Source organism: Oncorhynchus mykiss, chromosome 1 (assembly GCF_057628025.1).
Source record: "Oncorhynchus mykiss isolate SJ-2025 chromosome 1, ASM5762802v1, whole genome shotgun sequence".
In the NCBI taxonomy this organism is placed as follows: Eukaryota; Metazoa; Chordata; class Actinopteri; order Salmoniformes; family Salmonidae; genus Oncorhynchus; species Oncorhynchus mykiss.
This window is the reverse complement of record NC_143022.1, coordinates 54478306-54503587: the sequence shown is the minus strand read 5'-3', so window position 1 is coordinate 54503587 and position 25282 is coordinate 54478306. Positions and strand designations below refer to the sequence as shown.

At 41.6% G+C, this 25282-nt stretch overlaps 1 protein-coding gene and 1 long non-coding RNA gene across 2 annotated transcripts; one reads left to right on the top strand and one right to left on the bottom strand.

Annotated features, from left to right (window-relative positions):
• Window positions 1–330: 330 nt before the first annotated feature.
• Window positions 331–4249, bottom strand: LOC110524688 (dnaJ homolog subfamily B member 9). Its single transcript, XM_021604551.3, has 3 exons — window positions 4127–4249; window positions 3271–3501; window positions 331–2634 (listed from the first exon to the last, which is right to left on the bottom strand). Exons 2-3 carry the CDS (start codon window positions 3485–3487, stop codon window positions 2192–2194), a joined length of 660 nt encoding a protein of 219 aa, XP_021460226.2. The 5' UTR covers window positions 3488–3501; window positions 4127–4249; the 3' UTR covers window positions 331–2191.
• A 7-nt stretch (window positions 4250–4256) lies between these two features.
• Window positions 4257–24981, top strand: LOC118964321 (uncharacterized). Its single transcript, XR_016495874.1, has 3 exons — window positions 4257–4567; window positions 8565–8672; window positions 24811–24981. It is a non-coding gene; the product is annotated as an uncharacterized LOC118964321 (long non-coding RNA).
• Window positions 24982–25282: the final 301 nt, after the last annotated feature.

Here is a 25282-nt window from a genome sequence, read left to right as displayed (position 1 = left end):
GTGCACAACATTTTGGAGAAATAAGCTTTTTGTGCGTACGGAAATGTTATTTTAGCTCATGTAACATTGGACCAACAATTTACATGTTACTTTTATATTTTTATTCAGTATACATTTACCAGCGTTGACATGATTCATGCTGCACCAATGTGGAGCAAAATGTATTTTCCAAGACAACAGTCACTTAACAAAATATTTAGGCACGGATTAATGTATTGAGAAAATCAGGGTTGGGAATTTCCTTGGCATTACCAAAGACAAAATATATACTATGAGGTTGCATACACACATGCCAAAATTCAGCACAACGCAAAAAGAATGCAAATAAAGTTTATTTTCTGATATTTTATTTAACACTTTATTTACAGGGACGATACACAAATTTTCTGTCAAAGTAAAACATTTTATCCAAAGGATTAAAATAATGAAAGTGCTTATATGGGTCAAGGTATCACAACGATAAAGCCAGCAAACAGTGGCAAAAAAAAAGATGGAAAAAAGAGTGCTGGCTTTACACATTTACATAACAAAACATACATTTCTCGTCTACAGTCTAGGGAAACAGGTAACAGATGTTTATGAGCTGTTGGATGAACAACACTGGATTGTAATTTACACCAACGTGAGCTGATGAATTCAAGTGGTCCATGCAGACAGGAGGAAAGATGTTGACAAAGAAGCAATGGCCAGCACACAGCAGCAACAGAAACAGCTGGCTACGTGAACTGCAAGTAGTTTCCAATGTGTTTCCATGGCCATACGAGTTCTTGTAGAGCTGAATAGTTTGACCCAATTTCAACTACAAGTGGTGAGCATCCCTTTACAAAGCAGTACATAAAAATGCTGCATTATAATTTCACTAAATGTTCAAACTGAGGGGACATATCTGACATTTTTCTCCATCTATCAACCAAAAGCAAACCTGTCCCAGCGTCATTGTCCACACCGTTTTGTTCCAACTAAAGGTTGCTGGAGTCACACAATGAAGTTGTGTAGGCTATACAAACTACTAAATGCACACAGAAAATGTCTGGGAGTGGTAGTAGTTACTCAACACTTTTGGCTAACGAGTAAGAGCCTTTGTAAATATTCAAGAGGGGTACTAAATAAACTGTACATAGAATGATAGTCTAATGCAGGGTTTTCCAAACTTGGTCCACCGGGACCCCAAGGGGTACATGTTTTGGTTTTTGCCCTACCACTACACAGCTGATTCAAATTATCAACTAATCATCCAGCTTTGATCATTTGAATTAGCTGTGAAGTGTTAGGGCAAAAACCAAAACGTTCACCGAGTTTGTGAAACGTTGGTCAAATAGATTTTTAAAACAATTTCTTAACACTATTCCCAAAAATATTCTCCTCTACCACATTCAAATTCTTAACTATACTTGATGTAAACTGTGAGCAATAAGCTTCAAAATCTGTTCAGTGCTTGAATTATTATTATTGATTGTTTTACAAACAGTGTCTGCTCAAGTGTTTTCATTAGCTACTTACTTTAACTCAAAAAAGTAGAAATGACCAGCACTTAGGTCACAGCATCAACAAAAACACCTAGCTCCCACCAGATGCCTACTCAGTTGCAAGCTGTTGCAGGGTCATGTTCATTAGGGCACACCATAGAGAAACATTTCAAAATGTTGTGCAATGGAAAACAAAAACAACCTTTTCTTATTGGACAAGTGCAGATCAGTGGGGGGAGCTATAGGAGGACGGGCTCATTGTAATGGCTCCCAAGTGGTACAGCGGTCTAAAGCACTGCATCTCAGTGCTAGAGGCGTCACTGCAGTCCCTGGTTCGATCCCGGGCTGTATCACAACCGGCTGTGATCGGGAGTACCATAGGGCGGCGCACAATTGGCCCAGCGTCTTCCGGGTTAGGGGAGGCAGTCATTGTAAATAAGAATTTATTCTTAACTGACTTGCTTAGTTAAATAAAAGGTAAAATAAAAAAACATTTAAAAAATGTCTGGAATGGAATGAAGGAACGGAGTCAAACGTGGTTTCCATGTGTTTGATACCGTTCCATTAATTCCATTCCAGCCATTACAATGAGCCCATCCTCCAATAGCTCCTCCCATCAGCCACAACTGGTTCAGATAGTACCTCCCCATCTCAAACCGCTTTCTTCCATTTCATGCCTGATGAACACAACCCAAGTGATGTGGATACGGACTTTGCCCCTGTCCTCAGGAGCCAGTGCAGTCAGTGTACGTGGTGACCATGTTCCCCCTGCGTTGTGTCACTGTTCTGCAGTGTTGCTTCGCTGTAGTACTCTGAAACCTGCTCTCAGTCTGCTTAGTAGTGTCCCTGTGAAAAGTAAACTTCTTCATGTCGTTAAACATGCCGTCAAAGCCACCACCACCCGCTGCTCCAAAAGCCCCCTGGGAGTGTCTCTTGTGTCTGCTGTGATGGGCCTCCTGGTGGGCCCGGAAGTGATCCTCGAAGTGCCTCTTGTGAAGGGCGTGTCGGTTCTGGCTGTAAATATCAAAGTCCTTGAACATGTCGCCAAAGTTGAAGGGCTGGTGGACGTTTGGACCGTTTCTGCCTTTGGTTCCATCATTATGGAATGTGCCATGTCCAAACTGGTCATACTCTTGTCTCCTCTTCTCGTCTGACAATGTTTCATATGCTGTAGATGAGAGTTGCAAAAAAGGGTTTCAGATCATACCAATGATTCTATTAGCAGTAGTGTAAAAAAACAACAACACAATAATAAGAAAGAAAGAAAGCGCTGGAACGTGAGTAGACATTTCCATAAATAAAGGCACGGCAGTAATGTATCAACCTGTAACAGGAATATTTAAGATGACTAAACTTCTTATCTAATTTGGCATGATCAACACAATGTTTAGCATATTTAAGAGTTTTTGTAATAGAAAATCCTTTGCAGAGTTACACTCAAGGTGTGGGTTGATGGCTGCTAGACTGGAAGCCAAATGTTAGGGATTCTCATATCTGTTGATGGCGATTGACTCCAGACAGGAGGTACATGGACGCACTGTTGTATTGCATTGATGACATTCTGTGAACACTGTGTGATTCTGTAGCAGCCTGACAAAGTCACTGCCTTTTTTGTTTTGACTTTCGACAGAACACTTGGCACTTTTTGATTAGGATATAGGGGCCTGCTCAGAGAAGGCCAGTTAGACATGTTCCTCTGCTTGTGCTGGACTTGCAATTTATAATAAACCAGATTGACTCTTAATTTACTTTATCCGGGACTGCTCTTCTCCTTTGTTCACCTGGAAATCCATATTACGCTTACCCTCAGCAATGTCTCTGAACTTTGTCTCAGCATCTGGGCTCTTGTTCTTGTCTGGGTGATACTTCATAGCCAGCTTGTGAAAAGCCTTCTTTATCTGACGCTCGTTGGCATCTTTCGGCACTCCCAATATGTCATAGTAGTCCTTTTTGGCCAGTATTAACTCTGTTATTATCAGGATACAAACTGCAAATGCGAAGGCTGACTGTGAAGTTGCCATGGTGCTGGTGGCTTCTGTAGAGTAAATATGGGAGGAGAAGAAGAACAGTTGACGCTACAATACAGCACACGCGTGTAAAAAAACGTACAATGCATCAACTGAGACCACAGTTCCCTGTATTATTTATGCAAATGAGTGGGCAGGTATACTACTAGCATTGATGTAATCTCCAACCTAAATACCCCACTGTTCCCACATCATGTAGTTTCAGCTAATCGTGTGATATATTTCACTATCAACCGTTTTTTGAGTTGAGAAAAGTGATATCACACGTACTCCGATCATCTGCATCTTGACGAAACTAGTTAACAGTATTGATGGAGACAGGCAGGCAGATTGAGCCTGGTTGAACTAGCTAACGTTAGCTAAGACAACTCAGTTAACCTGAACTGACACGATATTAGCGATATTTTGTATTTTTTTCATTCATCCAAAGATAAGGGCACAACAAACGACACATTGCTGGTGATGATGTTGGCTATCTTATATAACGTTAGCTAACGTTTGCTAATTAATGTTAGCTGATGTTAGTTCACAATTTAACGCTAGCAAGTTTGATTGCCAAAAAACAATGATTGAATTACCCTAATCATGGAGTTATGCGAAGAGTCAAAACTGCAACAATACAGTTTTACTTACATTTTTTGCTGAATTGCGAAGGATAACTTCAGTTAAGTCGCACTATTTTTGATATTTTGATGCTCCATTGCGCACCTTCCTCTTTGGTGGTGTTTAGGGCGGACTACACCGGAAAAGGTTTATTGCTGCCAACTACTGGATGCGAAGGGGGAAAAGAGTGGAAATCGAAAACGGAATTAAACTGAAACCAAAGACAGTAGCTACAGTATGAAGAACACTATATGCATCCTAATTTTTAAAAAATATATATTTTACAATGAGTGGATGGAGAAAGGTATCTGGTATTTTCCGGTTAAAGGGTTCTACATGGAACCCAATAGGGTTTTACTTGGAACCAAAAAGGGTTCTTCAAAGGGTTCTCCTATGGGGACAACCAAATAACCCCTTTAGGTTCTTGTAACGGCTGTTGGTGGAAGAAAGTGAGGACCAAGGTGCAGCGTGGTACGTGTTCGTCATTTTTATTAAATAGAACTGAACACTAAATACAAAGTAACACGAGGAACAACCGAAACAGCTGCGTCAAAAATCATGTGGGAAAAGGCTACCTAAGTATGGTTCTCAATCAGAGACAACTATAGACAGCTGCCTCTGATTGAGAACCACACCCGGCCAAACAACAAAGAAAAAAGAAAACATAGAAAATGAACATAGAATGTCCACCCTAGTCACACCCTGGCCTAACCAAAATAGAGAATAAAAGCCACTCTATGGCTAGGGCGTGACAGTTCTAGATAGTGCCTTTCTTTGTAAGTGCAGTCGTCCAAGAAATAACATCATATATATATACTCTAGTGCTACATCAATAGGGTCTGTAAAATATTTTGTTCTTTACATTAATTTAAATACTGAACAAAAATGTAAACACAACATGGAACAATTTAAACGATTTTACTGAGTTACAGTCCTTATAAGGAAATCAGTCAATTGAAATAAATTCATTAGGCCTTAATCTATGGATTTCACATGACAGGGTAGGGGCACAGCCATGGGTGAGCCTGGGAGGACATAGACCCAGCTAATCAGAATATGTTTTTCCCCAAAAAAGGGCTTTATTACAAACAGAAATACTTGTTAGTTTCATCAGCTGTCCAGATCTCAGACAGTCCCACATGTGAAGAAGCCAGATGTGGAGGTCCTGGGCTGGCGTGGTTACACGTGGTCTGCAGTTGTGAGGCCAGTTGGCCTACTGCCAAATTCTCTAAATGACGTTGGAGGTGGCTTATGGTAGAGAAATTAACATTCCATTTTCTGGCAACAGCTCTGGTGGACATTCATGCAGCCAGCATGCCAGTTGCACGCTCCTTCAAAACGTGAGACATCTGTGGCATTGTGCTGTTTAATCAGCTTCTTGATATGCCACACCTGGCAGGAGGACGGACTATGGAACATTTCTGAGATATTTTATTTCAGCTCATGAAACCTGGGACCAACACTTTACATGTTGAGTTTATATTTTTGTTCAGTGTACTTAAGCTAGAACCATTTATCAACATGCTCCACCTTATAATATTATTTATCTTGTGTAAAGTAATAATTATCTTTAGTTTACATTTTTTGTAACGTTATTTTAACATTATGCACTATGCAAAGCTGCAAAAATTCTTGATTTCGTATCATACACATAGCTTCTTAACGCATTTTATTTTGAACACTAACTCAGAAAACTGGAAGTCTTAATGTTGCTGCCATGGTGCTAATGAAACTAGGCCTAACCCGAATTGGAATTGTGATGTTTGTTTGTGTTTTTTCCACCCAGAGGGAGCGGCTGCTCTGAGCCATGCATCCTCGGGTCAAGATCTATTTATTGCTTTGCTCTTAGGAACAGGGCACCATTGAAAGAAGGGATTTCTGGGTTAGCGTTAAGGGTGGAGATGACGCCCGTCATTTGGTGCAACGCAGACCCGGTGCTGAGCGTGGTGAAACAGAGGTGTCAGAGACTGTCCTTTTGAGTTGCGAATTAGAGTCTTTACCGACAAAGTCATGTTAGGACATATCAGTTACAGAGGAGGCTGGTGGGAGGAGCTATAGGAGGACGGGCTATTTGTAATGGTTGGAATGAAATGATTGGAACGGAGTCAAACATGTGGTTTCCATATGTTTGATGTGTTTGAAAATGTTCCATTTAATCCATTCCAGCCATTTCAATGAGCCCATCCTCCTATAGCTCCTCCCACCAGCCTCCACTGACCAGTTATCTTGTTAGAGCGTGTTTCAGGCAGTGTGTCCAATCTGTCCATCCTGATCAAGTCCTCTAGCCCTAAATCTTTCATTTTGACACCACCTCACATCAGAGCAGCATGCAGTACAGCATTGTTTTTTTGCCTTCATAATCATGTTGTGTCTGGTGAGATTCTGGGGCAGCTGATTTGCATGTGTTGTTTTTCTATGCTGGGTCTAGAATGGCACCCTACACCCTATAGTGCACTTCTTTTGAACAGGGCCGAGTGCCCATTGGGCTCTGGTCAAAAGTAGAGGTTGACCGATTAATCGGAATTGCCGATTTAATTAGGGCTGATTTCAAGTTTTCATAACAATCGGAAATCTGTATTTTTGGACACCAATATTTTTTTTTAACACCTTTTATTTAATCTTTATTTAACTAGGCAAGTCAGTTAAGAACACATTCTTATTTTCAATGACGGCCTAGGAACGGTGGGTTAACTGTCTCGTTCAGGGGCAGAACGACAGATTTTTACCTTGTCAGGTCGGGGGATTCAATCTTGCAACCTTACAGTTAACTAGACCAACGCTCTAACCACCTGATTACATTGCACTCCACGAGGAGACTGCCTGTTACGCGAATGCAGTAACCAAGGTAAGTTGCTAGCTAGCATTAAACTTATCTTATAAAAAAAACAATTAATCAATCATAATCTCTAGTTAACTACACATGGTGTAGTTCAAGTCTATCAACTCCCGAGATTAGGCTGGTGTAACCGATGTGAAATGTCTAGCTAGTTAGCGGGGTGCGTGCTAATAGCGTTTCAAATGTCACTTGCTCTGAGACTTGGAGTAGTTATTCCCTTTTCTCTGCAAGGGCCGTGGCTTTTGTGGAGCGATGAGTAACGCTGCTTCGAGGGTGGCTGTTGTCGTTGTGTTCCTGGCACATTGTGTTCCTAGCTTTGTTGTGTTCCTAGCTTTTTTACATGGCACATATTGCACTTTTACTTTCTTCTCCAACACTTTGTTTTTGCATTATTTAAACCGAATTGAACATGTTTCATTATTTATTTGAGGCTAAATTGATTTTGTTGATGTATTATATTAAGTTAAAATAAGTGTTCATTCATTATAGTTGTAATTGTCATTATTACAAATAAATGTTAAAAGATCGGGCGATTAATCGGTATCGTCTTTTTTTGGGTCCTCCAATAATCAGTATCGGTATCGGCGTTGAAAAATTATAATCGGTCGACCTCTAGTCAAAAGTAGTGCACTATTTAATAGGGTGGCATTTGGGACACAACCTTAAGCTCTCTGATGCCTTCCTAAATGTCAAGTTTTGCTATGGCAACAGCATAGCGTCCATAATGTTATATAAGATGAGTCAGTCAATGAGAGAACTCTCTTACTATGTAGTAGGGATGTTAAATGTTCAGCCTACTGCACAGAACTTATGGATGCTCTACTCTAGAGTGCTTGGTTAAACTGTGCTTAGGAGCATTTTTTACTCTCATGATTAAATTAGGAATAAATAAATGTCATTGTTGTAAAAATGTGTGTGTGCTTTATTTACTATCATCATAAATTAACATATTGAATTACTTTGACATATTGAATTATGTTATATTACTCAAATTTCCTTATGGTGGAGAAAACGGGTTACTACTTTACAGAAGCTTGCTTTTTTACAACATTACATATCCTTTTTGCTTCAGATTGGTGATCTTTAGTTTACAGTCATCACCAATAAATTAAAATCAATTGCCTTAAACAGATTCATATATTTGGTTTGGTACTGTTGATTTTGTTATACTCGCCTGTCCGTTGCAGGACTTGTTGTTATTGATTTGGACATGCTAAAACGGTGTTTTGACATTGGGCTATTTATCAAAATGTCTTGTCAACAGGAAGCAGCGACAGAATCATTATCAACTTAAGTTTTAGGGATATAAACGTAACATTAATTTCCAATGATATAGATCTTAATCAGGTAAAAACTGCAGAATTATGTCCAAAAACGAGATGTGATTTATTTATTTTGATGATTTACCAGAAATCACCAAAACGAGTTTGCACTGCCCTGTTTGTTCCCTTATCATATAGGCTATTTATATTACAGATAGTCTTATCTGTAGGGACTTTTCGATTGGACACTTAACCCATTTTAACCCAGGGCCTTTGTTTCTGGCCTTGCATAAAAACTAGCAATGTAGAACTGAATAAATGAGTGTATGTTCACCATGTAGTATTACCGTGCCAACTTTGTCTCCGACAGGCTGAGAATCCGTCTCTGAAAGCAGAGGTCAGGGAGGCCCTCACTCTGGTGGGTTATACCAACCCTGTTAAAGGCCTGGGCATCAGGGTTCGACGGAGGGCGAATCAGGTACAGTAATATGTGTCTGTGTGTTTTTTTTTGTGTGTCTGTGTGGTTTGTCAAACGGTGACTGCGTTCAAGTTTATCCAATGTTCTCCATTGACTGTGTGTGTGGCACTGGCGGATGTTATTACCAGTCTCTGTGCCAGACTGACTGACTCTGCTACCTAATACCCATGGCCTGTTCAGAAACAACCCCTAGCCCCTACAGTCCAGAGTCTAGACACTTGTGGAGATCTGAGAGGGATTTATGGCTGGTGGTGACATGGTGAGAGCTCCACCTTACCCTCTGAAAGGCTTGATGGAATGTATTGCTTACACCTGTCCAATCCTCTCAGATCTCCATAAGTGTCTATGAATAGCGGCTAGTGGTGGCTTCTGGGCAGGACCCCCACAACCCTCCGGGTGTGTGATGGACCTTCTACTGTACATCACGACTTGAGGCATTGGTTGGTTGTTACATTCCATTGCTATACACACACATGGATTTGCACAGGTGTACGCTGGACACACCCACAGCATTTACATGTCTACTATTCACACCCTTGATTCATTCCAGCTAGTTAGATGTGCAACCACTGACTAAATATAGCCAGGGCATATCTCTAGATAGATACTGTTGTTTCGGCTGTATGGCATCATTGAATAAGATTACCAATGGTTAGTTAGGTAACTAGAATATATGAGTCAGCTAACTATTTACAGTAACAGCAGTTCATTAATAAGTCAATACACACTAAATCTTAAGCAGATGTTTAGAAATCTTACTTTATCTTGGCACAGTGGCATGGTATGGGGAGCTATTAATTGATGAATTAATAGATTCATATAATGGCATTAGAAGGGTGAACTACTTTGAAAGTACAGGAAGTGTTGGCTGTGCACTTAACCAATGACAGGCATTCCACATTTCACCCCACCCACATGTGAAAATTGAAATATCAAGTGGTGTGTTTTGATTTAATATGCAGTTATATTTTGAAAAATGAATAAACAAGCAGTTCCCGATTGCTCCATTTTAAGTCGGGAAAAAAATGATCAAAACATATACAGACCGTAATCTTACCTCAGGAACATGTTGTCCAAGACATAGGTTAATTATCTTCACCGACTTAACAGCGTAGACACCAACATGTCGGTCAATTCTCCAGATCAACATTAATTACCACACTTTGGCTGTTGTTCAATCGTGTGCATTATCACACCAGCTCTTTATCACTTGTCTGTCATTCAGGAAAACATTTCCTGAATCAGCTGATGTTGCACTATAATTTCCCCACATAACTAAACAGCAAGACATCAAATGCGCATTAATCAACTGTTATGCATAATTATTGAAGAACCCCATTAAAACTTCTTATGACTGGGGGCAGTATTGAGTAGCTTGGCTGAATAAGGTGCCCAGAGTAAACTGCCTGCTACTCAGTCCCAGTTGCTAATGTATGCATATATTTGGATAGAAAACACACTGACGTTTCTAAAAACTGTTTGAATGATGTCTGTGAGTACTCATATGGCAGGCAAAAACCTGAGACAAAATCTAACCAGGAAGTGAGAAATCTGAGGTTGGTCATTTTTCAACTCATTGCCTATTGAAGATACAGTGGGATATTGGTCATGTTACACTTCCTAAGGCTTCCACTAGATGTCAACAGTCTTTAGAACCTAGTTTGATGCTTATACTGTAAAGTGGGGCAAATGAGAGGGGAACGAGTCAGAGGTCTGGCAGAATGCTTTGAGCTCGTGACGCTCGTTCACGTGAGAGCGAGCTCTGTTCCATCGCAATTCTACAGACAAAGGAATTCTCCGGTTGGAACATTATTGAAGATTTATGTTAAAAACATCCTAAAGATTGATGTTTCTACGGACTGTAACGGAACTTTTTGACATTTCGTCTGCTCCTAGTGAACACGCTTCGTGACTTTGGATTTGTTTACAAAACACGCTAACAAAAGTAGCTATTTTGACATAAATGATGGACATTATCGAACATAACAAACATTTATTGTGGAACTGGGATTCCTGGGAGTGCATTCTGATGAAGATCATCAAGGTAAGTGAATATTTATAATGCTATTTCTGACTAATGTTGACTGAACAATATGGCGGATATCTTTTAGGCTTGTTTGGTCTCTGAGTGCCGTACTCAGATTATAGCATGGTTTGCTTTTTCCGTAAAGCTTTTTTGAAATCTGACACAGCGGTTGCATTAAAGGAGAAGTGTATCTAAAGTTCCATGCATAACACTTGTATTTTCATCAACATTTATAATGAGTATTTCTGTAAATTGATGTGGCTCTCTGCAAAATCACCGGATGTTTTTGGAACTACTGAACATAACGTGCCAATGTATACTGAGATCTTTTTTATATAAATATGAACTTTATCGAACAAAACATATATTTATTGTTTAACATGAAGTGATCAGAGAAGACTGGATCCAGAGGTTGTATTTACAAAATATACAAGCAATGAAAAATTGTAAAAAATAATTGTCAAATATATCATTTTGAAAACTACAAACTTAAATGGTCTTTAGCAGAATAACCTCCACACAAGGACTAAGGCAAGATGCCTCAAACAAACTGCAAAATGTCCATAAACTCACACATCTGAGATGAATATGGCAGAGTTATACAAACAGTATGTTGTCTGACAAGCAGCCCTCCATGAATGCGGAGAATAAGGATCCTAAATGGACCTTCCCTAACCTGGCATAAACCCTTCTCACCTTTAAACAGAAATTCTCAATGACAACGGCTGTTTGTTAACTCATTAATGAAAACAAAGACATTATTTGCACAAACATTAATGTTTTAGCGTAACAATGAAACACCCCTTAAATGGGATAAACCAAGTACAAATAGTGGTGAGTAGAACAAGTTGGCGATAGAACAGAAGAATTACGAATGCTAAATATTTCTAAATAAATGAAATTATTACCAGACATTGGCATTTGTGTTCTTTACATGATACAATGCACCGTTTGAGGCAATTAGCGAAATCATAGTCTATTTAGCAAGCAAATGTTTGTACCATACGATCAGTCTGTTCGTGTAGGGAGAAATTGAGGGAAATTTCCAGACATGGCAATGGCTCAAAGGCACATTGTCACACACACTCTATAACCCAGATATCAAGTAGGACCTGACACCACAGATGTAATCAAACAGTTGGTAGATGGGTTTGCCTGTCAGGGCTTCCAGATTCTGCAGAGTCTGAAGGGCAATCAGTCCCCTGGAGAGTAGAAAACACACACACAAGCACACACACACATGGGTTGTAAGGCCAGGACGATATCAGTATTGTGACATTTTTTTCCATGGCAAAAATGAAAACACGACGCAGACCAAACTCTTTGGTCCTTTAACACTAGAACCTCCATATACCAATGGCCACTGAAGTTTGATTTTGTAAATAAATAAAAAGCAGCCCCGAAACAAGTATGTCCTGCACCTTCCCTGACTTTTTAAGTGTTTATATTTTACACTACACTGCTTCTGTAAAAAGAAGCTGTTATGGGACTGTTTTTTTATTTACTGTAACTACTACTAATCACATGTATTGTCCAAAACATATCCTTGACTCTATCCAGCGACGCAAATGATGCCAGCCCACTGAATGAATGACAAATGGATGGAATGGACAGTAATTATGCACCTTACTTCACAATCAAATTTAAATTAGGCCTAACTGAATGATGAGGGCGATGAGGTTGATTTAATTTAGAACAACAATAGTGTAATGACGAGGTTGTGTTATGCCTATTATTAGGGTTGGTGCTCATGTTAATAATTTGACCACGCGGCTCGCAGGTTGATAGCATTCTCTTTTACGCTTGACTTTGCGAAAAGAAGCTATAACAGGACTGTTTTATTTACTGTAACTACTACTAATCACATGTATTGTAAGGGAAATTAAAACATGCTATGTGTTGCAGTAGGCCTTCAGAATGATGCAAAACATATCCTTGGCTATATCTAAATTGATGAGGAGGAAACAAACGATGCCAGTCAGCCTTCACAGCCAGCCCATCGAGAACTAAACCTAAACTATACCCACATATTTTTGTTACACATAATAAGAGTTAGCCTATAGACCAGATTCAATTAACAATAATCTGATGAGTGACAATATTGGGACTATCAGTCATTTACAGATGCAGGGAAAGGAGCATCACTTTATCAAATCCTCCTTCAGAGTCACATGCAGGTAAAACATTTGGTTTGCACTTACCTTTGTCAAATGACACTCGTAATTCAAGAGGTGCAGCTCTATTTCCAAAGAATATCCGTGCTGTCTATGCATTCAGCACACGAACACTTGCGGAGCAGCATTGTTCTGGCTACTAAGCAAAAACTAGTAACATAATAAACGTAGAATTAAAATATACTATTCTGTCATCAATGGATGAATGGGCAATAGAAACTGATAATGGTGCATGTGACTTCAGTGAACTGAATGATGAGGGGGGGGGGGGGGGGTGAAGAGGGTGATTGAATTTAGAATAGTGTAATTTTGATGAAGAATTGTGGGTATTGTGGGCAGTCAAATTATTTTATTATGAAAGGCTGGAAATTGTAAATATTGTATATAATTTCCCCTTGGAGCATCTCCGCAAAAAAATAACAGAACAGAGCCAACTGAGACGATGATCGCAACTGCCACCGTGAGACCGGAATCTGGGAGGGGTGACACGGTTTGGATAGAAAAGAGTGATGAGTTTATGTGATATGCCGATGTTGCAGCACACCAGAGATTACACTGTTGCTCATGCGCACAGAAAATGAAGCCGTTTTTGCACACTTGTATGTCTGTAGGACACTCGGCGGAAACAGCATGGATGTGGAGTCATGGTTTGATAGGTATGGGGTGGCCTTTTTCTGAGAGACCATGCCACGCAACCGCTTCAGGGAGATTACACGACCCCTGCGACAGGTGCACACGAAACAAGGCCCATGAAAACTGTATGCAGTGCAACCGATTGGTTTGTAGGGCTTGCTCACTCAAAGCCCCGAAGCTGTGTGCTGACTGTAGACCCAAAGCATAAAGAGAAGACAAGATTGATTAATGCAGTACAGTGTCCGATACAATCAACAAATGACTGTGTTTTATATCTTGTCATGAATATACTGCCAATCAGAGCTGTGTATGTAAATATATTCAGATTTGTTTCTTAACACCCACATAATCAGACTGAGCATTTCAAGGCTCAGGAAAATAAAGGATAGCATTTTTATTTTGGAGGTATTTTAACACACACAGTGATTCATCAAAAATACAGAGATTTTTTAAATACAATTACCAAAACTGCATGGGGGCTTTAATAGTTGTCAAATGCTTAATTCCTTGGTGCTTGGGAGAATCTCAATTTAATTTCCTTGATTTGTCACATCCTCTCTCCTCGTCTCCTTCTCAAAACCCATTGGATGAGAAGGTCAGAGGTCCTTCCTTTTCATGGATTTTTGTCTCAATTATTTAATTATTTTTTTTATCTGTCTGTGAACACATTGAACAATAGTGCAATGTTGCATACAGCGTTTTTAAGGAGACATATAAAACAGGCCTGCTGAAACTCTTGAGTCCTACTAGGATATACCTGGGCACCCTATTCTGCACTTGGGTATTTTCTGAGCCTACTGCTTCTTTCATCCTTCCACTTGACATTTTGTCTTGGATGTTTTTGGACTACTGTCAAACTTGAACTCCACTTGGATATACTCTTTTGGACTCTCCTGCGGCCCGGTGTAGCGCTTGCCACCCTCCTGACTATCATACTGGTAACACAGCCTCCATTGCATTGCTGTTTTGATGGGCCCCAGCATTTAATTGCACTGAGTAAATCACCGCTCTCTCCTTGCTGTTGTTATGCTGGCAAGTTTTGTGCCTTGGTTGTGTTCATTGTGGGTCCTAGTGATGACTCTATTTGAGTCTGTGGTTGCGTTCTGGCCTGTTGCCTATAACTGTGGGGATCCCACAAACTGTGTGATTCAATCTAACTATCACACTGTGTGGATTGATTGACTTTTAGCTGATTCCTCTCCAACCTATCGTTTTTTCCAACTTTCCACCGCACAGGTAAACTGAACTTTTCCATATTGGCTGCTACCACTCTCAGAGACTACGGTGTACGTTTCATCCCATGTAGGAGCTGCACCTATTTTGGACAGTTTTGGGATAATTGGCCGGACAAATTTCCGGTGTGGAAACTGTCAGCTTATTCAGGAATGTGTGTCTGAGCTGGACGTCCAGAGTAAACACATTGAGACATTGCATTGTATCCTGGATAGGTCACAATCTGCATGGTTGTTGTGCCACTGCTTCGCCACTGTGCTGCCACTCTCTGGCTGATTTGCCAGGGTTGCCTTGCAGAGACCTCTCCCCAATGAAGTCACCTCTTGCCTCCCATCTCACCTGCCCTTCACATCCTACCCTGACCTCCCATTGAGGGGTTGTCATGTGTTCAGAGCTGACAGACAGGGTAGAGGTGGGGGAGTGGCCATTTTTATAAAAAAAATAGTTTCTCTGTCTCTACTGACATCCATTTCCCTTGCCAAAACTACAGTCAGATTTTATAGCTATGCACAAATCCCTTGTTGATTTTAAACGTGTGCTTAATGCGGCAAAACAAAATTCATATTGTTCTTTAACTCACGTTAAGTATGTTTCAGAGATGGTTCTCCAATTGAACGTGTTCCCGCATATAAATGCTTAGGCATTTGGATTGATATGAATTTGATCTTTAAAAAACATAGATAAGCTGGTTAAGAAGCTAAGATTTAAAATGGGCTTTTTCTACAGAAACAGATTGTGTCTTTCTCTAAGCAGCAGGAAGCAGATTATTCAGTCAACCTTTTATTTAATCTGTTCTTGATTACGGTGATAGTATTAATCAAAGTGCAGCTGCTACTACTTGTAAACCTTTGAATGCCATCTACCATAGTCACCGTTGTGTTGTTACTGGCGACAGCTTTGATACTCATCACTGTATCCCGTATCAAAAGGTTGGCGGGACTTCGCTAAAGACCCATAGATCTCTACATTTCTCCCATTTGTGTTTACAAGGCCCTACTTCATAAACTTCCGTGTTATCTAACTTTGCTATTGAAGTATAGACACCTAAGTCTTAAGGTTCCTAGGGTCTCCACCGAGCTAGGTAAATCTGGTTTTAGTTGTAATGCACCATATTGATGGAACAAAATTAATCTTGATGTTGTGGTATTGTTCAGGCAAAGTGCAGACTTTCAGCTTTAATTTGAGGGTATTTACATCCAAATCGGGTGAACAGTGTAGGAATTGCAGCACTTTTTATATGTGGTCCCCCACATTTCAGGGGCTCAAAAGTAATTGGACAAACTAACATAATCATAAATTAAATTGTGAGTTTTAATACTTGGTTGCAAATCGTTTGCAGTCAATGACTGGAACCCATAGACATCACCAGATGCTGGGTTTCTTTCATGGTGATGCTCTGCCTTTACTGCAGCTGTCTTCAGTTCCTGCTTGTTCTTGGGGCGTTTTGCCTTCAGTTTTGCCTTCAGCAAGTGAAATGCATGCTCAATTGGATTCAGGTCAGACTATTGACTTGGCCATTGCAGAACATTCCACTTCTTTGCCTTAAAAAAGTATTGGGTTACTTTCGCAGTATGCTTCAGGTCATTGTCCATCTGCGCTGTGAAGCACCGTCCGATGAGTTTTGAAGCATTTGGCTGAATCTGAGCAGATAATATAGCCCTAAACACTTCAAAATGTATCCTGCTGCTTTTGTCAGCAGTCACATCATCAATAAACACAAGGGAACCAGTTCCATTGGCAGCCATACATGCCCATGCCATAACAGCAACTCCACCATGATTCACAGATGAGGTGGAATGCTTCGATCATGAGCAGTTCCTTCCCTTCTCCATACTCTTCTCTTCCCATCATTCTGTTACAAGTTGATCTTTGTTTCATCTGTCCACATGATGTTGTAACAGAACTGTACAGGCTTTTTTAGATGTTGTTTGGCTAACTAATCTGCTCTTCCTGTTTTTGAGGCTTACCAATGGTTAACATCTTGTGGTAAACCGTCTGTATTTACTCTGGTGAAGTCTTCTCTTGACTGTTGACTTTGACACAGATACGCCTTCCTCCTGTAGGGTGTTCTTGATCTGGCCAACTGTTGTGAAGGGTTTTTCTTCACCAAGGAAATAATTATTCTGTCACCCACCGCAGTTGTTTTCCGTTGGTCTTCTGGGCCTTTTGGTGTTTCTGAGCTCACCAGTGTGTTCTTTCTTTTTAAGAATGTGCCAAATAGTTGATTTGGCCACACCTAATATTTTTGCTAATGATTTTTCAGCCTAATGATGTCTTGCTTCACTGGCAGTGACAGCTCTTTGGACTTCATATTGAGGGTTAACAGTAACAGATTACAAATGCAAATGCCACACTTGAAATTAAATCAACTCTAGACCTTTTATCTGCTTACTTGTAAATTAACTAAATTAGGTATTAACACACACCTGGCCATGGAGCAGCCAATTGTCCAATTACTTTTGGTGTAAAAAAAAAAGGTGTTGTAATGCCTACACCGTTCACCCGATGTGGATGTAAATACCCTCAAATTAAAGCTGGAATTACTTTCAGCTCATATCCATTAATTAATTTCAACTCCAATATGCTGTGGTAGACAGCTAAAAACAAGAATAACTTGGTCAATGTCCAAATATTTATGGACCTGACTGTACCAGTCAAAAGTTTGGACACATCTACTCATTCAAGGGTTTTTCTTTATTTTTATTTTCTATTTTCTACATTGCATAATAATAGTGAATACATCAAAACTATGAAATAACACATGTAGAATCATGTATTAACCAAAAAAGTGTTATTTTATATATTTTATATAAGATTCTTCAAAGTAGCCACCCTTTGCCTTGATGAAGCTTTGCACACTCTTGGCATTCAACCAGCTTAATAAGGTAGTTATCTGGAATGCATTTCAATTAACAGGTGTGCCTTTTTAAAAGTTCATTTGTTGAATTTCTTTCCTTTTTAATGCGTTTGAGTTGTGTTGTGACAAGATAGGAGTGGTATACAGAAGATAGCCCTATTTGGTAATAGACCAAGTCCATATTATGGCAAGAACAGCTCAAATAAGCAAAGAGAAATGACAGTCCATCATTACTTTAAGACATGAAGGTCAGTCAATTATTATTATTGTAATTATTGTCAATTATTTGGTTGACAGAACACATTGAATTCTATTATTGTCACGTTCTGACCTTATTTCATTTTTTATGTGTTTATTTTAGTTGGTCAGGGCGTGAGTTGGGGTGGGCATTCTATGTTGTTTTTCTATGTTTTGTTCTGTTATATTTCTATGTGTTTGGCCTAGTGTGGTTCTCAATCAGAGGCAGGTGTCAGTCATTGTCTCTGATTGCGAGCCATATTTAGGTAGCCTGTTTTCTATTGTGTTTTCTGGGTGGTTGTATCCTGTGTTAGTGTTTTCACCATACGGGACTGTTTCGGTTGTTTGTACTTTTGTTATTTTGTTCAGTGTTCTGTTGATTTATTAAATATATCGTTATGGACACTTACCACGCTGCACATTGGTCTGGTCCTTGCTACTCCTCCTCTGAAAAAGAGGAATTCCGTTACAGAACCACCCACCAAAAAAGGACCAAGCAGCGTGGTAATGGGCAGCAGAAATCTCAAGACTCATGGACATGGGAGGAGATTTTGGAAGGCAAGGGACCCTGGGCACAGGCTGGGAAATATTGCCACCCCAAGGCAGAGCTGGAGGCAGCTAAAGCTGAGCGGCGGTGGTATGAGGAATCTGCACGGCAGCACGGCTGGGACAAGAGGCAGCCCCAAAAGTTTCTTGGAGGGGGTGTGGCTAAGTCAGGTAGGAGACCTGAGCCAACTCCCCGTGCTTACCGTGGAGAGAGGTAGACTGGGCAAGCACTGTGTTATGCCGTGAGGCGCAAGGTGTCCCCGGTGCGCAGGCATAGCCCGGTGCGTTACAGCCGCTGAGCCGGCTTCATGGCACATCTGATCTCCAGTGCATCTCCTCGGGCCGGGGTACATGGCACCAGCCCTACGCATGGTGTCCCCGGTTCGCCAGCACAGCCCAGTGCGGTCTTTTCCACATCGCCGCACTGGCCTGGCTACGGGGAGTATCCAGCCAGGTAGGGTTGTGCAGGCTCGGTGCTCGAGACCTCCAGTGCGCCTCCACGGTCCGGTTTATCCAGTGCCTCCTCCACGCACCAGCCCTCCGGTGGCAGCCCCCCGCACCAGGCTGTCTCCCCGTCTCCCTACAGGTGCTCCCGTCCGTCCTGAGCTGCCGGAGTCTCCCGTCACTCCTGAGCTGCCGGAGTCTCCCGACACTCCTGAGCTGCCGGAGTCTCCCGACACTCCTGAGCTGCCGGAGTCTCCCGTCACTCCGGAGCTGCCGGAGTCTCCCGTCACTCCGGAGCTGCCGGAGTCTCCCGTCACTCCGGAGCTGCCGGAGTCTCCCGTCACTCCGGAGCTGCCGGAGTCTCCCGTCACTCCGGAGCTGCCGGAGTCTCCCGTCACTCCGGAGCTGCCGGAGTCTCCCGTCACTCCGGAGCTGCCGGAGTCTCCCGTCACTCCGGAGCTGCCGGAGTCTCCCGTCACTCCGGAGCTGCCGGAGTCTCCCGTCCATTCGGGACCCGTTGCTAGGGTCCCCAATCTGGGGTCGGTGGCGAGGGTCGCCACTCCTAAGGTGCCACATAAGTGGGCAAAGACTATGGTGGGGTCCACGTCCCGCTCCAGAGCCGCCACCGCGGTAAATGCCCACCCAGACCCTCCCCTATTAGGTTCAGGTTTTGCGGCCGGAGTCCGCGCCTTTGGGGGCGGGGGGGTACTGTCACGTTCTGACAGTTCCTCTTTTATGTCTTTATTTTAGTTGGTCAGGGCATGAGTTGGGGTGGGCATTCTATGTTTTGTTCTGTTATATTTCTATGTGTTTGGCCTAGTGTGGTTCTCAATCAGAGGCAGGTGTCAGTCGTTGTCTCTGATTGCGAGCCATATTTAGGTAGCCTGTTTTCTATTGTGTTTTCTGGGTGGTTGTATCCTGTGTTAGTGTTTTCACCATATGGGACTGTTTCGGTAGTTTGTACTTTTGTTATTTTGTTCAGTGCTCTGTTGCTTTTATTAAATATATCATTATAGACACTTACCACGCTGCACATTGGTCTGATCCTTGCTACTCCTCTGAAGAAGAGGAATTCCGTTACAATTATTGTGTTTATTATATGAACTATTAAAATATATATAAATGCTGTTGCTTATCTTTTTCATTCTTTAGGAACGTTTAGCATGGCTGTAAATGATAGAAGCACAAAAAGACCTGGCAACTAACCCTCGACAAAGAAACATGCAGTCTCTATGCTTCTTGTGACATTTTCAATAACATGTGCAGTAGATGTTTTGTTGTTGCTAGGTGGAGTTATGGTCTCGTTGTGCCTACCTATACTTTTATTCCTGTGAATCTGCAAGAAAATCATCTTTAAATGTGTATCAAACCATTTTGAAAATGTGACCCTTATGTCACACATTGGCCTCTTTATTTATAGAAAAACCCACATGCCTGTTTGTGAGGGCAGCTTGGCCTGCAGTAAGGGAGGGTGGATTAACCTAAACAGAGCCGCTCCTCCCAGTCACTACAGTACTTGGCTGAACCCATTTCACACCCATGGGTTACCCAGTTCCTGGCACTGATGTAAAAATACTTTAAAGTACTAGTTAAGTCTGTTTTTTTTTTGTATCTGTACTTTACTATTTATATTTTTATTACTTCACTACATTCCTAAAGAAAATAATGTACTTTTTTACTGCATACATTATCCCTTACACCTAAAAGTACTTTCATTTTGAATGCTTGGAAGGACAGGAAAATGGTTGAATTCTGTCACGGCTCCCTACAGAACTTTCATTATGCACACCTGTCCCCTATTCCCACTGATTAGTACTTGTATAAGTGTTCCCTTTGGTTTCCATTGGGCTGTTGATTATTGTTACAATGTCCGTTGGAGCGTGTGAGTACCTGTGCTGTGTGTTATGGCTTTCGTGCCGTTGTGGATTGCGCAGTTGATTATGGGTCTCGTCCCGTATGTTAATCATTGTGAGCTTGTGTGATTTATTCGAGGTACTCCTCGCTCTTTTGTTTGGGTTTCTACCCTGTGTTTTGTTACGTTTGTTTGCTCTTCGTCCCTGTGCCTTTACACGGCACGCTGTAATTTAGGCTTAATAAAAAAAATAACTATTACGCAATCCTGCGCCTGTCTCCCGACTCGTTCATGCCAATGTGACAAATTCAAGCACTTATCAAGAGAACATCCCTGGTCATCCCTAATGCTTCTGATCTGGCGGACTCAGTAAGCACACGCTTCATTTGTAAATTATGTCTGAGTGTGCCCCTGGCTATCCATAAATAAAAACAACTAGAAAATGGTGCCATCTGGTTTGCTTAATATAAGGAATTTGCAATGATTTTGACTTTTGATACATAAGTATAATTAAAACCAAATACTTTTAGACCTTTAAAAAGTTGTATTTGACTGGGTGACTTTTACTTGAGTCATTTTCTATTAAGGTATTGTCACTCCCTGGCCATAGAGGTTTTTTATTCTCTATTTTGGTTAGGCCAGGGTGTGACTAGGGTGGGCATTCTGGTATTTTTTTCTATGTTTTTGTATTTCTTTGTTTTTGGCCGGGTATGGTTCTCAATCAGGGACAGCTGTCTGTCGTTGTCTCTGATTGAGAACCATACTTAGGTAGCTCTTGCCCACATGGGTTTTGTGGGTAGATGTTTTCTGTTTTGTGTATTGCACCTTGCAGAACTGTTCGGTTGTTGTTTTTCTCTCCAAGTATTCATATTTATTAAAAGGTATTATGAATACTTACCACGCTGCACCTTGGTCTTCTCCTTCTCCCGACAACAGCCGTTACAGGTATCTTTACTTTTAATAACAATTGGGTACTTTTTCTATCACTGGTTCCTGTACTGGCCTTGGCCCTTAGCCCTGCTCTCTAATCTGTACCCTGCATTGCACGCCAGGCCACAGGTTATAATGGAACATTATGGGGCCTGTAGGGCAAATGGATGTCAAATCTTTGGTCTATTTATCCTTTCCTTTTGTACTGTTTTGGGCATGCTCTCAATTCAACAGATCTCTTTTCTTATTTGAGACTTGATTACAATGGTCTCCAGTTTATACTAGAGTTTTCAAGTAAAAGCCAGCGATTCCAGAGAAAAGGAAATCCCTAAAAATCCAACGACATGCAGACTGTAGGCTATCATGTCGTGTATTGTCTGTCGGTCTAGTCTGTCTAATATTCTAGGATCTTAGGCTAAACCACCACATTGTGGTGCTGTTTACCATAACTCCCTGCCTCTCTTCTCTCCTCAATATCCTGGCCATGTCTCTTTATCACAGTCGAAAGAGAACTAATGCTTTCCCCACTCGCAAAGAAGCTACCGCAGAACTTCCACATCTGACCCAGACATGCTCTCTCTCTCTGTCTGCCTGCCCCTCTGCCCCTATTCCCCTCTTTCATATCCATTTCCTTAAACCTCTCCAGTTGAAAGTAGCCAGTCTAGCCCTTAGCGCTCAGATGGCCGGCCTGTGTGTGTGTGTGTGTGTGAGAGAGAGAGAGACACAGCTGGCAAGTGTGTGCTGCAGTCAATGGACAGGGTAATCCCCTTCCACCAGATAGGCTAAGTGAAGTGCACACATTAAGGACAGACACATCTGGACCACCACATCTGCTGTCGGCTGCCCACTTTGGTCACGCTGGTCTGGGTACACCCTGCCATGCCAGCTTCGGGACAAGGGTCTCTTTTCTGGGATGGTGGCTGGCAGCAGCGGCCGCCAACCCAGGGGCATCCTCTCTCTCCTCTCCCAAAGAAGGGATTGGGCCCCAGAGGGAGTGGAGCAGGAAGGCAGAAACAGCTTTGGGGAATTCCTGCTGGTTTTGGAATTGGGTTGTGTGTTGGATTAGGAAGGAGCTGCTGGGAGTAGATAGGTTTGGTATTTTAGAGCAGGTAGTAGTAGGGGTCTGACAACTGGTGAGAAACGGAGGAAAGGCTACTGGAGAATCAGAGTAACATTTTGTCTCAGGGCAAGATGATGCAGGCGTGTCACATACGGTGCCTTCAGAAAGTTTTCACACCCCTTGACTTATTCCAAATGGATACACAAAAAAATAGTCTCGCCTATCTACACACAATAACCCATAACAGAGTGGGAATATGTTCATAGACATTTTTGCAAATGTATTGAACATTAAATACAGTAATATCTCATTTACATAAGTCAAGTTAATACATGTTAGAATCACCTTTGGCAGCGATTTACAGCTGTGACTCTGGGTCTTTATAAACTTTGCACACCAGGATTGTACAATATTTGCACTATTTTCTTTTTAAAATTCTTCAAGTTCTGTCAAGTTTGTTACTGATCATAGCTAGACAGCCATTTTCAAGTCTTGCCATAAATTTCCAAGACGATTTAAGTCAAAACTGTAACTAGGCCACTTGGGAACATTCAATGTCGTCTTGGTAAGCCACTCCAGTTAAGATTTGCCTTGTTTTTTAGGTTATTGTCCTGCTGAAAGGTGCATTTGTCTCCCAGTGTCTGTTGGACAGCTGACTGAACCATGTTTTCGCCTGTGCTTAGCTCAATTCCATTTATGTTTTTATCCTGAAAAACTTCCCAGTCCTTAACAATTACAAGGACACCCATACAAATTATGCAGCCACCACTATGCTTGAAAATATAGAGTGGTGCTCAGCAATGTGTTGTATTGGATTTGCCCCAAACATAAACACTTTGTATTCAGGAAAAAATGAATACACCATCTAAGGTGTAATTAATAACTTCACCTTGCTGAAAGGGATATTCAATGTCTGCTATCTACCAATAAGTACCCTTCTTTGTGAGGCATTAGAAAACCTCCCAGGTCTTTGTGGTTGAATCTGTGTTTGAAATTCACTGCTCAACTGAGGGACCTTACAAATAATTGTTTGTGTGAGGTACAGAGATGAGGGTCTACGTCCCGGGTCTACGTCCCGATCCGGAGCCGCCACCGAGGCTAGATGCCCACCAAGACACTCCCCCATGGAGTCAGGTTTTGCGGCCGGAGTCCACACCTGTGGGGGGGGTACTGTCACGCCCTGACCTTAGAGCCTTTTTATTTTTCTATTTGGTTAGGTCAGGGTGTGATTTGGGTGGGCATTCTAGTTTTTCTATTTCTTTGTTGGCCGGGTATGGTTCCCAATCAGAGGCAGCTGTCTATCGTTGTCTCTGATTGGGGATCATACTTAGGCAGCCTTTTTTTTAACCTTTAGTTTTGTGGGATCTTGTTTGTGTGTAGTTGAATAAAAGTCAAATGTGCGCCTACCACGCTGCACCTTGGTCCAATCCATCTCTCACCGATCGTAACAACAACAAAATGTGAAAGAAGTTAAAGGTTGTGAATACTTTCTCAATGCACTGTATATTCCATGTGGTCAGGTGATGCTGGTGCTGGAGGAAGCTAGCAGATATCTGCCTGTGCCTCTCACTATGGTTGATTCATTAGTGGCCATTTTAATCCTAGTCAATGGCTGTGGATGGATCATCCCTGAGTAATGATGCCCATAACGGATTATCCTGCCGGCAATTAGTCTCCCATCCAGCCGCTCTCTTCTCTAAGCCTCAGACCTGGGTTCACTTCAAATACTATTTGAAATCTTTCACATTTATTTTGAGCATTTGCTCTTGCCTGCCTGGAGTGACAAATGTGCAAGGTTATCCATTTTTGGGACTATTCTATTGGACAATAGCCAGGCAAGCACAATGAATTACAGATAAAGTATTTGCAATGACATCAAATAGTATTTGACCCAAGCTGGTATATGGGGGACTCGAAGAATGAGATTTACATTGTGGTTCCATTATTAGATAGCATCTTGGATTCCTTGTGGAGGGAGTGTCAAGGGAGGCTGTAGTGCTTATAGTGTATATTTACAAGGGTGTGTGTTTATGTATGTTTCTCCTCTAAAAACCTGTTGGTCTAAATAGCCTAACAAAGAAGCATTTGTTAAATGTACTTCCGTCGTCCTCCACATGTGGCTGAATATCCTTCTCCTCCTCCTCAGGTGCCATCCCGGGCTTCATGCTGGGTGTGTTCCAGATCCCTCTAAATGATTGTGAGGAGCTCTACAGGAGCTGGGTTCTGACGCCTTCAAGAAGAACGTCATCGTTGGCACCATCAAGATGGGCTGGAGCCATTTCTTCTGCGACTCGCAGACCTTGGAGCAAATCCTCAAGTGAGTATGGAATAGAATAGCTTCGTAGATTCAGAACAGCACAGCACGCTAATTTTGTCTCAAAGTGTATTGGAGGAGATTATCAAAAGTCCCTTCCTCGGGTATGGATGAAACGAGGACAGAGGAAGCAAGGATTCGAAGACTAAGTAACATTTTCAGACACAGCCTTCTAGTAAAAAAACTCATTTTTCCTTCTCTCCCACAGAGAAAATGGGCTCTGATCTGATGGTGGAAACATCAAGAAACCCCAAATGCCCAAAGTTAAGCTTTGTTAAGCTTTGACTCATTACACTGTCTGGAG

Excerpts from the sequence above, each read along its gene's own strand:
- LOC110524688 (XM_021604551.3), bottom strand. The coding sequence starts at position 3,487 with ATGGCAACTTCACAGTCAGCCTTCGCATTTGCAGTTTGTATCCTGATA. Across the intron at positions 2,635-3,270 it reads GTTCAGAGACATTGCTGAGG|CATATGAAACATTGTCAGAC; the intron begins GTAAGCGTAATA and ends TCTCATCTACAG.